This window comes from Oncorhynchus mykiss, chromosome 5 (genome assembly GCF_057628025.1).
Source record: "Oncorhynchus mykiss isolate SJ-2025 chromosome 5, ASM5762802v1, whole genome shotgun sequence".
NCBI lineage: Eukaryota > Metazoa > Chordata > Actinopteri > Salmoniformes > Salmonidae > Oncorhynchus > Oncorhynchus mykiss.
Window position 1 is genome coordinate 43,202,513 of NC_143026.1, and position 13,964 is coordinate 43,216,476.

The 13,964-nt window shown below is 44.3% G+C and overlaps 1 protein-coding gene across 1 annotated transcript in view; it reads right to left on the minus strand.

Moving 5' to 3' along the window:
• Nucleotides 1-13,964, minus strand: part of pcsk5a (proprotein convertase subtilisin/kexin type 5a) — a 34,338-nt gene that overhangs the window by 1,652 nt on the left and 18,722 nt on the right. Inside the window, exons 23-35 of the mRNA XM_036977596.2 lie at nucleotides 13,705-13,905; nucleotides 13,417-13,485; nucleotides 13,258-13,300; nucleotides 12,946-13,088; nucleotides 12,531-12,731; nucleotides 12,140-12,223; nucleotides 11,725-11,923; nucleotides 9,358-9,572; nucleotides 6,668-6,910; nucleotides 6,189-6,416; nucleotides 5,328-5,505; nucleotides 2,625-2,842; nucleotides 381-481 (exon numbers count right to left, since the gene is read on the minus strand). Of these exons, the coding sequence (XP_036833491.2) occupies nucleotides 381-481; nucleotides 2,625-2,842; nucleotides 5,328-5,505; nucleotides 6,189-6,416; nucleotides 6,668-6,910; nucleotides 9,358-9,572; nucleotides 11,725-11,923; nucleotides 12,140-12,223; nucleotides 12,531-12,731; nucleotides 12,946-13,088; nucleotides 13,258-13,300; nucleotides 13,417-13,485; nucleotides 13,705-13,905 (2,123 nt within the window). The remainder of the gene's footprint in view (nucleotides 1-380; nucleotides 482-2,624; nucleotides 2,843-5,327; nucleotides 5,506-6,188; nucleotides 6,417-6,667; nucleotides 6,911-9,357; nucleotides 9,573-11,724; nucleotides 11,924-12,139; nucleotides 12,224-12,530; nucleotides 12,732-12,945; nucleotides 13,089-13,257; nucleotides 13,301-13,416; nucleotides 13,486-13,704; nucleotides 13,906-13,964) is intronic.

Below are 13,964 nucleotides of genomic sequence, written 5' to 3' on the forward strand. Positions count from 1 at the left end.
CCACCTCTAACTCCTAGCCCCGCTACATGCTATAATGCACATGTGCATATGTGAAAGGACAAGGTAAGTTTAAGTCAAGGATGCAGAGCACCGGTCCTTGAGAGCCACAAACCTGCCTTTTAACTAGGGGCACATTTCTACCCGGTAACGAGGTACCGTTCTCCAGCCAAACAACACTAACAACTATCGATCAAACACGTTTAAGTTAAATTAGTCATTTAACACTGCACTCATTTCTGTATTGACATCAGGACGTATGCAACTTTATTTGTGACTCATAGACATCAGGGAGTGTGTCAAGCCTGACATGTGTGACTAACATGAAGCACATTATACAGTACAGAGATGGTGAGTGGTGAGTAATGGGTATTCGTGGTTACCTGTAGCACGGGGTATTGACCCATGTTGCAGTGGGACTCACACATTCCGTCTGACAGCGTGTAGCCCATGTGACACAAGTCACACGCCTGAGATCCTTTTCCTGGAAATATGGGACAATTACATTGTTGGGCACTTGGACTGTAGCGTAGATGGCATGACATTCCAGTGCATTGTTTTTTTTTCCTGTTGGATTTAGTTAGTCAATTTAAAGACACAACTCAGCTAACAGATAACGTTCTGAGAACCATATGTTTCTGAGAGCTTGGTGAGAGTGTGGTTGTCCTATGGTTATTTTGCATACAACTTTCTGGGAATGATGCAGGATAGATGCTTGGCTTCTCAACACGTTTGACAAAAACGTGACAAAAACAAACATTTTCTTGGTATTTCATTACTTGAACAGATTTTTCTTAAAAGTTCAAACGCGGTTACGTTTCATTTCAATGTTGGTCATGTTCTAAGAACATTCTCCCAATGGTTTGACACTAGGCAATGTTGTCAAATAGTTCAGAGAATGTTCATTCTCCTGAGGGATTTCAATCTTTCTGGATAACGTTTTCTACAGGTTTCCTCATGGTTCTATTTAAAGCCATGTTCTCAGAACATTCAGAGATTATTAAGAAACAACTTTCTTCTGCGGGAATTTCCAGCCAGGCCACACAAATCAGTATTCAACGTCCATCCATCGGGGAATGTCGGGGAATGACGTGGAAACCGGCCACTAGGGGCATTAGTGAACTCTGTTACTTTCAAGTAGATTATGGTTTTGCTAGGGCATTATGGGCGGGGATGGCAGATGGGCGCAAGCATCTGCCTTTGGTTCCAAAGGTTGCACGTTCAAATCCTGCGATAGAAAGTTGTTTTTGAGATTTGTGTTTTAAGCCTATCCCAAACCTTAACCATTCAGAATGAATGCCTAACCTTAAGATTTTGGCGTAAATGCCTAAACTTAACCCTAACCTTAAAACATTTGGAGTTAATGCCTAAGCATCTGTCTCTGGTGCCAAAGATTGCATGTTTGAATCCAGTGATACAAAGTTGTTTTAATTTTTGGTTTTAGCCTATCCCAAACCTTAACCCTTACCTTAACCATTCAGAGTGTCTAAACGTAACCTTAAAAACACTTACAAATTTGAAGTTTGGAACAACTTCAAAATGTGAAGAATGTGAACTCGGAGACTGTGAGAGCTTGTTGGGAATTTCAGTACTTTAGCATAATGTTTTCTGCAGGTTTCCTCGTGGTTCTAGTTAAAGTCATGTTCGCAGAACATTAAGAAAACTTTCCATTTAAAAAAACACAAAAAAACTTTAGTAAGATTCAAACAACACTAAGAATGATATTTAAAATAATATTTGTTCTCAGCATCAACCAAATTCTTAATGAGCGCTTGTTTCCTTTGAAAATGGGGTCAATTTGAATAGGCTAAAATTAACAGCTTTGAATGAGTATAAAAAATAACTACTACTGACTAATTCCATGGATACAGAACAGAAGATCAAAAGTTTGAATTTCACTGACACTGTGCCACAGTGAAAAAAGAAATGTGTTTGCATGATTAATGCCTAAGCAAACACATTTTCATGTGTCCCATCTGTGCTTGGAGGTTAAAACAATTAACCCAAACTAAGCTAACAGTGTTATTGAAACGTTCTCAAAATGTAATTTAATTACCTTAAAATCACCTATAATTTCCATTCTCAGAACATAAAAAAAACGTCTCAGGAAAGGTTTTGGGAACGATAGTGAAACATTCTCAGAACCCCCCAGCAACCTAAAAATGTACGTTCCCAAAACAGGGAAAAATGTTCACTTCCGTTCTCAGAACGTTTTGTTTTACCGGTCAGGAAACTTATGGCTTTGTTCCCAGAGCCAATGGGAAACGAAAAACATACGTTCCCACAACTTCTAAGGAATCAGATGTGCTAACTGGGAGATCTGTCTCGTCGTTCTCTGTTTTAGGAATAGGTCGATATTCAATCACTTGTGAATGCCAAAAACAGATCGATGTACTTTTCCCAGACCAGATTAAGGCTAATTCTGGACTGCATACTCAATGAAAAATCTCCATAGAAAGTACCTTTCAGTCCTGGAATAGGCTTAATCTGGGTCCAGGTCCGGGAAACAGCCCCTTCATGATTATGGTAACAAGTATTGACTGGGTTTTAAAGTATCTTATGATCCAACTGTGAAAAAAAGAGACTAAGACAGACACATACACACGCAGGTCTCTCGTCCTCCCTACCTGAGCAGGTTCTGCAGCTCGAGTGACAGGGCTCACAGGTGTGGTGCTGGCTGTCCTGATAGTGGCCCTGGGGACAGCTGGAGTGACAGTGTCCCTGTTTCCTCAGGTAGAGCAGTCCATCTGCACAGTTCAGACAGCCATCAGCCCTGCCCCCGGAACACTCACCGCAGCTCGGGTCACACCTCTCACACGTCCTCGAGGTCATGTTTCCATAGTGACTGCGAGACAGTGCAAGTCAGACAGGGACACCCATCATTGACGGTGTGTAGGGATGTGTGGATGTTTAGAAGGGGTTTGTGTGTGTGCGTGTGTGTGTGACTGTCTATTTATTGGTGTGTGTGTGTGTATATATATGTGGATGTGTGTCACTGTTTCTAGGTGTCTGTGTGGGAGATGTGTTTTTTTAAGACAATCATGATACCAATATTTGCTTCTAATACGCCAGATGTATGTCCTTGAACCGATTATTTTAAAATCCCACACAGTAGAAGTTACAGGCTAATATAGTTGCTAATGGCAGCCTGCAGTACACTGGTCCGACTTCAATTGGAGTTACTCAATGAGAAGTGGCAGCACTGAGCTAGCCTGCAAGGTTACTTCCTGGAGTAGCTCAAACTGTGCATGTTATGTCTCCATAGGACACCATCTTAACTGACATAAGGAAAGTATTCAGACCCCTTTGTCCACATTTTGTTACGTTACAGCCTTATTCTAAAATGTATTAAATAAATGTTTCCCCTCATCAATCTACACACATTATACCATAATAACAAAGCGAAAACAAGTTTAGATTTTTTCCAAATGTATTAAAATTAAAAACAAATACTTTATTTGAGCTCAGGAGCATCCTGTTTCCATTGATCATCCTTGAGATGTTTCTACAACTTGATTGGAGTCCACCTGTGGTAAATTCAATTGATTGGCACACATCTGTCTATATAAGGTCCGACAGTTGACAGTTCATATCAGAGCAAAAACCTAAGCCATGAGAAACAGGATTGTGTCGAGGCATAGATCTAAGGAAGGGTACCAAAACATTTCTGCAGCATTGAAGGTCCTGAATAACACAGTGGCCTCCATCATTCATAAATGGAAGAAGTTTGGAACCACCAAAACTCTTCCTAGAGCTGGCCACTCGGCCACACTGAGTAATCGAGGGAGAAGGGCCTTGGTCAGGGAGGTGACCAAGAACCCGATGGTCACTCTGACAGAGCTCCAGAGTTCCTCTGTGGAGATGGGAGAACCTTCCAGGACAACCATCTCTGCAGCTTTCCACCAATCAAGCCTTGATGGTAGAGTGGCCAGACAGAAGCCACTCCTCAGTAAAAAAGCAATGACAGCCCGTTTGGACTTTGCCAAAAGGCACCTAAATGACTCAGACCTTGAGAAACAAGATTCTCTGGTCTGATGAAACCAAGATTGAACTCTTTGGCCTGAATGCCAAGCATCACGTCTGGAGAAAACCTGGCATCATCCCTACGTTGAAGCATGGTGGTGGCAGCATCATGCTGTGGGGATGTTTTTCAGCAGCAGGGACTGGGAGACTAGTCAGGATCGAGGGAAAGATGAACGGAACAAAGTACAGAGAGATCCTTGATAAAAATCTGCTCCAGAGTGCTCAGGACCTCAGACTGGGGGCAAAGACCACGACCGTAAGCACACAGCCAAGACAACACAGGAGTGGCTTCGGGACAAGTCTTTGAATGTCCTTGAGTGGCCCAGACAGAGCCCAAACTTGAAACCGATCTAACATTTCTGGAGAGACCTGAAAATAGCTGTGCAGCGAAACTCCCCATCCAACCCGACAGAGCTTGAGACGATCTGCAGAGAAGAATGGGAGAAACTCCCCAAATACAGATTGTAGCGTCACACCCAAGAAGACTCGAGGCTGTAATCGCTGCCAAAGGTGCTTCAACAAAGTACTGAATGAAGGGTCTGAATACTTATGTAAATGTGATATTTCAGTTTTATATTTTCTAAAAACCTGTTTATGCTTTGTCATTATGAGGTATTGTGTGTAAATTGATGAGTGAAATTTTTTTTTTATACATTTTAGAATAAGGCTGTAACGTAACAAAATGTGGAAAAAGTCAAGGGGTCTGATTACTTTGTGAATGCACTGTCAGTCGTGTGTCCCAATGCTTGTAGCTGTGTGTTTGGGAAACATCACAGCAATAAATATGAGTTTTTACCATTTGTGTGCCTTTTGTAGCCTCTTTGAGATATTTAAACTGGGCATCAATTGAACAGCACATTACATGTAACCGTTTCAATCACTCCTGCTCAAATACTATCTGGTCTACTTAGCATTTATCAGGCCATATGAAAGGCCATTTCAATCTCAGTCGTGAGCTCCATTGTTATTCAATGGACTGTACCTGTTGTCTGAGGTCTCAATATATTACACAGCACAGAAGACACGAGTGTGAGTGAAACAACACAATATGATGGATGGTCTGCCCAGACTCCATTGGTCCGACGGAGCATGGTGATACAACACTAAAATGTTGTGTTTGTGAGTTGCTGTACACGAGCCACATATACTGGAGTTAATGTTAACTGTTCATAAATTATAGAACTGTCATAAATAATATAAGTTGTTTTGGGATCAAATAAAAATGGATCAAATAACTAAGCAACCATATCATAACATTATCTTCCAAAGTCAAAAGTGACAACTAAATAACAACACTATAATTAAACCTTGGTTGGCAGGTGTCCACACACTCCTTGCCCTCTCTGAATAGGTGGTCCTTGCAACTGAGACACTCGTGGCTGTGTCTGCCCATGCAGGTGAGACAGGCTGGGTGGCATCCTTCACATCTCTGGCTTGACTCATCTTGGTAGAACCCAGTAGGACAGAAGTCCATACAGGTACCGTCTATATATATACACACACACACACACACACACACACACACACACACACACACACACACACACACACACACACACACACACACACACACTTCAACATGAAATGGTGGCTCTGGAAAAATTAACAATTTCCGATCACGACGGCTGGCATGGAAAAGTGTCTGTTTGTTAAATTTGCTACTGCTACTCATGAATTAAACATCTAAACCAGAGGTGTCAAACACAGGGTCTAATCTGGCCGGCAGGGGTTTGAGCAAAAAATAGGGGGTGGGGGGAACTAACTCAATATACTTTAAAAAGACTAAAACCAAATCGAAACTGTGTAGAAATGATAATGGACCTATATTCAAACAGTTTCTTGACTGTCCAGCATGCTAATAATTACTAGACAGTCGGGGGAGCATTAAAAATTCCAAGAACGATGGATAGAAGACTATTTTCTTGCCAATTTTGACGGCAAGGAAATATAACACATTATCACTGTCGCCCTCCGGACCCCAATGAAAACCGAATAAGGCCACCACGGCAAAATGAGTTTGTCACCCCTGTTCTAAACCAAAAACTACTTTCAGTGACTGTTTTTTCCTCTTCTCTTCTATTCTTAGCATTGCACTTAGCATGGTCTTATCCACAGCTAGTGTAAGACTGTATGATCAAGGGTTGAGGAATGAGAATGACTCCACTCACTCAGTATAAAATGGTTCTGGTTGCAGCTCAGACAGTGGCTCTTGCCCGGCCCGTTGCACTGCTGGCAGTACTTGTGGCATGGGTGGCATTCTCCAGTGTAGTGGCGGGTGGTGCACCTGTTAACCAGGGGGTCACACTGCCCGTGGGCGTCCAGTCTCTGACCCTCTCTGCAGCTGGAGCAGGAGCCAGCGTGGGGCCCCGAGCACGTAAGACAGGAGCCATCACAGTCTGGAAAAAGTTGACACAGAGAAACGAGATATCACACAGAAACCAAATACGTCACAGCACTGGGTTGCATGGAATCTAGATGACCTAGTCAAGAGTCTAGATGACCTATAGTACACTGGAGAAGTGCATACTTTTCCCCTTATGGTTGGCTTTCTTTATTTGGTGGGTCACATTAAACTTTCAAAGGGTTTCAGGGGATCTCAGTCCTAAAATGCTTGGGAACCACTGTGTCAAGATCCAAGCCTCCCCACCTTTGCACTGTCCAGTCCTGCTGTCCCTGTAGGTGTGGGAGGGGCAGTTTGGCAGACAGGCTCCGTTGTGCAGGGTGGCCTCTGGGTCTGCACAAGAGTCACAGTCGTCCCCATCCGGACCGTCACACTGGGCACAGTCAGGGTGACAGCGGACACACACGCCCTGCTCAGAGTCCTGGAAGAACCTCTCGGGACAGTCCGTCACACAGCGGCCCTCGTAGAGGAAGTGGTACTCCTCACAGCCTGGGAGGGAGGCGAGGGAGGGAGGAATGGAGAGAGGGAGAGAGAGAGACATGAGGGAGAGAGAGAAAGGAGACTGATGGATTAAGATAGGGAATTTATTGTTCCCTGTCTGGCTACCTATTGATTTTTTATATTTATTTCTCTCTCTTTGCCCTTTATCTGGATAACGTATGTGACATCAACAGAGAGGTATATTTTCTGGGTGATTTAAATATTGACTGGCTTTCATCAAGCTGCTTCAAACTGTAACTGGTGTCTGCAACCTGGTCCAGGTTATCAGTCAACCTACCAGGGTAGTTACAAACAGCACAGGAATGAAATCATCAACATGTATTGATCACATCTTTACTAATGCTGTAGAAATGTGCTTTAAAGCAGTATCCAAATCCATTGGATGTAGTGATCACAATATAGTAGCCATATCTAGGAAAACCAAAGTTCCAAAAGCTGGATATAGTGTATAAGAGGTCATAGAAGATGTTTTGTAGTGATACCTATGTTGTTGATGGTGTGTAATCCGGAGCAACCAGACGCTGCACTTGACACATTTATGAAATTGCTTATTGAAGTTACTAATAAGCATGCACCCATGAAGAAAATGGCTAAAAACCTTTAAATCCCCTTGGATTGATGAGGAATTGAAAAATGTTATGGTTGAGAGGGATGAAGCAAAAGGAATGGCAAATAAGTCTGGCTGCACAACTGATTGGCAAACGTACTGCAAATTGAGAAGTCCTGTGACTAAACTGAATAAAAAGAAGAAACTATACTATGAAACAAAGATACATGATATAAAGAATGATAGTAAAAAGGTTTGGAGCACCTTAAATTAAATTTGGGGCAAAAAGGCAACGTCAACTCCATTTCATCATTCATTCATCACAAAACCCACTGATAGGCATTTAATTTAATTTTTTTATTTTTTATTGGCAAGATTAGCAAATTTAGGCATGGCATGCCAGCAACAAACGCTGCCACTATAACTGATCAAATTATGACAGACAAGCATTTAAAATTCTGCAAAGTGAGTGTGTAAGAGGTGAAAAAAAATGTCAGCACGCTTATAGGGAAAGACATTTAGAAGCACGGCATTTACACAAATTACTGATGATTGGCTGAGAGAAATTGAAGATAAAAAGATTGTAGGAGCCGTTTCGTTACACTTCAGTGCGGCTTTTGACATTATCGATCATAGTCTGCTGATGGAAAAACGTATTTGTTACGGCTTTACACCCCCTGCTATATTGTGGATAAAGAGTTACCGGTCTAAGAGAACACAGAGGGTGTTCTTGAATGGAAGCCTCTCCAACATAATCCAGGTAGAATCAGGAATTCCCCAGGGCAGCTGTCTAGGCCCCTTACTTTTTTCAATCTTTACTAATGACATGCCACTGGCCTTGAGTAAAGCCAGTGTGTCTACGTATGTGGACGACAACACTATACACATCAGCTACTGCAGTGAGTGAAATCACTGCAACCCTTATCAAAGAGCTGCAGTTAGTTTCAGAATGGGTGGCAAGGAATAAACATTTAAAAAACTAAAAGCATTGTATTTGAGACAAATCATTCACTAAACCCTAAACCTCAACTAAATCTTGTAATAAATAACGTGGAAATTTAGCAATTTGAGGTGACTAAAATGCTTGGAGAAACCCTAGGATTGTAAACTGTCATGGTCAAGTCTGTCCATAATAATGCGCTGCTCTGCCTTTTTAAACACTATCAACAAGGCAGGTCCTACGGGCTCTAATTTTGTCACACCTGGTGTGCTGTTCAGTCGTGTGGTCAGGTGCCACAAAGAGGGACCTCGGGAAATTGGCTCAGAACAGGGCAGCAGGACTGCCCCTTAAATGTACACAGAGAGCTAATATTAACAACATGCATGTAAATATGCATGTAAGTGGAGGAGAGATTGACTTCATCACTACTTGTTTTCTTGTAAGAAGTGTTGACATGCTGAATGCACCGAGTTGTCCGTCTAAACTACTAGCACACAGCTCAGACACCCCATGAGTACCCCACAAAGACATGACACCAGAGGTCTCTTCACAATCCCCAAGTCCAGAACAGATTATGGGAGGCACACATTACTACATAGTGCCATGGCTACATGGAACTCTATCCCACAAGCAGTAGAATCAGATTTTTTTTAAACAGAAATATACACCTTATGGAACGGCGGGAGACTGAAGAGACACACATACACATGATAAGACGCCCTCTACACCCACGTACACATAGACTGTAGATATGTGATAGTAGAGTAGTGGCCTGAGGGAACACACTTTGTATGTTGTGAAAAGTGTCACGAAATGCAATGTCATGTCATATTGAAATGTTACATAACTGCCTTAATGTTGCTGGACACCAGAAAGAGTAGACCTGTAATTGGGATCCTTAATAAATGACAAATATGCCATCACTACTCTCGTCTGGGTGTGTCTCACCTGTGCACTCGCTGTTGGGGCTACACTCCTGGCAGGCTGTGGGACAGTGCTGACACTCCCCGTCTCTGAGCGTGTGTGCAGGGGGGCAGGCCTCCACACACTGGTGTTGGTACAGAAGGAAGGGCTCCACACAGCTCAGACAGTGGGTGGCATTTTTCTCACAGGAGGCACAGCCTGTCGCACAGCCGCGACACACCTGGCCCGCTGCATACCCACTAAAAGTACACAGTGGGAGAGCACAGCAGAGAGGACGTTGAGTTGCACACTGGGGTTCACGGGATCATTCTCTACCCTTCTCCCCAAAGTGTGCACTCGTTCACTCCCTCTCGTGGACTGGTGGTAGAAGTATGGTGTAAATTGCCTAGACCAATCCAAAGCTTCTAAATCCACAAGGGGGAGTGAGCAATTGGAGTCAATCCACGACATTGTGATGGAGAAGAGCATCTCCGGGAAAGCTGTCATGACAACTGAGAGGGTTTGAGTGGGTACAGTAGAGTTCAGCAGGCACTCCAGTTCTGTAAAATGAAAGGTATATACGCCATTTAGATAAAGAGGTGAATACATCACCATGTCATACAATATATCATCATTTTCCACAGCAATGATGTGTGGGGAGAGGAGCAATGAATCATGATCCAAAATGGTGTATGAGCCCTGAGTTGGAACAGAAACCTCTGGGAGTTTCTAGGAGCAGGATTAAAGATGGGGAAAAAAATGTTACATTACTTATTCTAAAATCAATCTACACATAATACCCCATAACGACAACGTGAAAACAGGTTTTTAGAAATGTTTGTCAAATGAAGAAGAAAAAAATAATAAAAAAAGTATTCAGACCCTTTGCTATGAGACTCGAAATTGAGCTCAGGTGTATCCTGTTTCCATTGATCATCCTTGAAATGTTTCTACAACTTGGTTGGAGTAAACCTGTGGTAAATTCAATTGATTGGCACACATCTGTCTATAGGGGTTGAATAAATTGTCTGTAGAGCTCCGAGACAGGATTGTGTCGAGGCACAGATCTGGGGAAGGGTACCAAAACATTTCTGCAGCATTGAAGGTCCCCAAGTAAACAGTGGCCTCCATCATTCTTAAATAGAAGAAGTTTGGAACCACCAAGACTCTACCTACAGCTGGACGCTCGGACAAACTGAGCAATCGGGGGAGAAGGGTCTTGGTCAGGGAAGTGACCAAGAACCTGATGGTCACTGACAGAGCGCCAGAGTTCCTCTGTGGAGAAGGACAACCATCTATTCAGCACTCCACCAATCAGGCCTTTATAGTAGAGTGGCTAGACGGAAGCCACTCCTCAGTAAAAGGCACATGACAGCCCGCTTGGAGTTTGCAAAAAGGCACCTAAAGGACTCTCAGACCATGAGAACCAAGATTGAACTCTTTGGTCAGGTCAGGAGGAAACCTGGCACCATCCCTACGATTTTCATGTTCTTTCTTCAAGACGGGTGTTATAGTGCACCGGGCGACGCAAAATGAACTCGCCCATTGTCAGACTCTGGTTACCGGTCCGTATACACGCTTGGCTGCCTGGAACGGCTGCCTAGTTGAACAGCTAGGTATCCAAGTCGTGCAGTACTTGCATGATCATTGAGAAGCAAAATAGCAGTTAGTAGGGCCTCTGCATGGTTAAGACACAGATAGTTTTTTTTTTGCCCCAAACACAAAACTCAAGCAGGAAGTTGCATGCCGCTGTCTAGACAGCATATCAAACACCAGCAAGACACAGACACGAATTCTAAGCAGCGATATAAATGTTCATTTTTCATCATCATTGCACGCATTGGCTAAGCAGGAGGCAGACAGGCAGTCTAAGTAGTAGTGCTCTTTTTTCAGGAACTCTGTCTGGTGGCTACGATATGGCAGCAACTATAAAGATGACCCTACACCCTCAAACAAAACACGGATTGGTTTTGCACCAATGCAACGTGTAGGGACTGTATGCTGCTTGTGCAACTGCAATACCCGTCACAGCGGACAGGATGAGGTTGTATAGCCTTCATAATATGTATGTTTGGGAACGTTTGTTCATCTCGCCGCAGGGTTTTTGTTTCCGCTGTTCAGAAATACGAGGCAGAGACATAGGCTACGTCATCACGGTTCAGAAGAGTAAAGAGAGAAACCTGAAGGGAGGGGTCGAGTGTGAGCAGTAGTTACATAGTGTGCGTAAAATAACGCAGGCGCAGAAACGTGACCCAGTTTCCCGGAAGGGCGGGAACGAGGGCAAAAGCTCCGTACTAGCAGCCACAGACTACATAAAAATGCTATCCACGAGTTCATCTGACTAAGTAGATCAAGGGCCTCTTTGCCTAAATCCCGAGCTATCACCTTTACCATACTCATATGAACTCTGACCTCTGGCATTGACGAACACACTGTCCGTCTTGCAGGTAGAGCGGGGCCTTGCGTACCACCTGACAGCGGGTGCAGCGATGCTCGTCCACACACTGCACACACCCCCGAGGACACGGCTCACACACACCGCTCAGCTGGCCGGCGAACGAGCTCGCTGGGCACTTCAACACACACACCTGCTCTGCTGACAGGAACCGCCCTGGGAAGAGCACAGGAAGGATACGGTCAGAATACACACAGACGCACACGCGAGCACGCACACTGTCACGGTCTGCAATCAGGACCAGAACTGAACCAGTGGGATGTGCTTATCTTTCTCTTTTTCGCAGGGTTTAAGGCGACCTCACTGGAAACAGACGAGCACACACTACACACATTCTGACAAATTGACAGGCAGAAATATCGCCAGGCAGACCTTTCGCACAGGTTTTACACTGGCTCTTCTCCTCTCCTGAACACGAGTCACAGGAGGCATGGCAGGCCTCACACTCTCCTTCACCTGCAGGGAAGAACACGAGAAAACACCAAACAAGTCAATATCATACAGTACCAGGGGATTTATTCACATAATAATCATAGCCTACAACTAAAGTTGTTGGGATTGAAAAGTTACATTTTCGAAATGGCTTTCCTGCAGCAAGGTGCAATGTTAATGTAACAAACTCCCTCACAGGGTAAAGTGAAGTGCCAAGGTCATTAGCAATCATCTAACAATAACTTGTGTAATGAAATACATTTCTGAAGTACGCCCTAACAGTGTGGCAACATCCATCTATTTTTCGGTAAATTGATCCTTTAAATCTCACCAGTGAGGAAGGTCTTAACAGGGCAGGAATCCTGTTTAGAGACACACTCCCCCTCTTCCCGGCTCTTCCCCTCCTCACACGACACACAGTCGTCACTGTCGGGACCGCTGCATGTCACACAGTCAGAGTGACACTCTTCACACTCCTGGGTGTCTTCGTCTCCGTAGAAACCGTCCGGACACTCCGGCACACACTTCCCCTCTGGGTGGAACAGAGCACACTTTAAAACATAACAAGAACACACACACACGAAAGCACGCACGCGCACACACACAAACCCCCAACACACACACAGTTCCCCTCTGGGTGGAACAGAGCACTCTTTAAAACATAAGAACACACACACGCAAGCACGCACGCACACACACAAACAAGCACACACACACACACACAGTTACACCGACCAAACCCTTACCTGATAAGAAGAGGTCGGTTTCACACCAGTAGCACTCATGTTCGTCACAGCTGACACACTTTTCATCACACGGCACACAGGTCATCTCCTCCTCTACGCTGAACGTCTTCGCTGGGCAGTTCTTGTAGCAGCCATCTTGGAATCTAAACTCAATGCAAGAAGTTGGTTTGTGTCGTCTTCTTCCCCTGTCACCCATTCATTTACATATCACACACGGAGATATTGACAATTGAGGTGATATTCCATAAATTAAAAGGGGGGGGGGGGGTTCATTAAGATTAAAACAAGATTTTTATTCCTTGCTCTACTTACTTGTAAAAGCCGTCAGTGCAGGATAGGCAATGCCTGGGGTTATCTGAGGAATAGAGAAAAACTACACTCAGACATCTTCTCATCCTATTCCTCTCCCCGTGGCCCTCGCCAACCGTGTTCAAACTGTTAGATAGGGTTCACATGGGTAGACTAACTTACACAGTACACACTTCTTACAGCCTTCCTCACAGGCCATACAGTCATCATACTCTGGATCCTCCACCTCACCTGTAGAGGGAGAGAGGGGCAGAGACAGAAAGACAGACAGATAGAGGGGAGCCAGACAAAGAGAGCGAGAGAGAGTGAGTCAGAGAGAGAGATGGGGGGGGGGGGGGGATTACAATTCTCTATGGAGACAGAAATACTTCAAAGACTTTTCTTCTTCATGTTCATACCTGTAGCGGCAGATATTACATAAGAACACAACATTCTGGCTATATCTGTCACCTTCTCCACACTCCAGTCGGGTGCAGACTCCATCAGTGGTGTAGTAGGAGGAGTTACAGCGCAGGCAGTGTGTGGCGGAGGAGCAGAGGTTGCAGTTGTCGGGGCAGGACTCGCAGCTCTTCTCCTGGGTATGGTAATGTCCTTCCGGACAAGCGTCGACACAACCCCCCTTGTACAAGTAGCGGTCCATGTTGAATTTATCTGAGGGAAATGCATATGGATGGATGGCAGGCAGGCAGGCAGATAGACGCACAATCGTT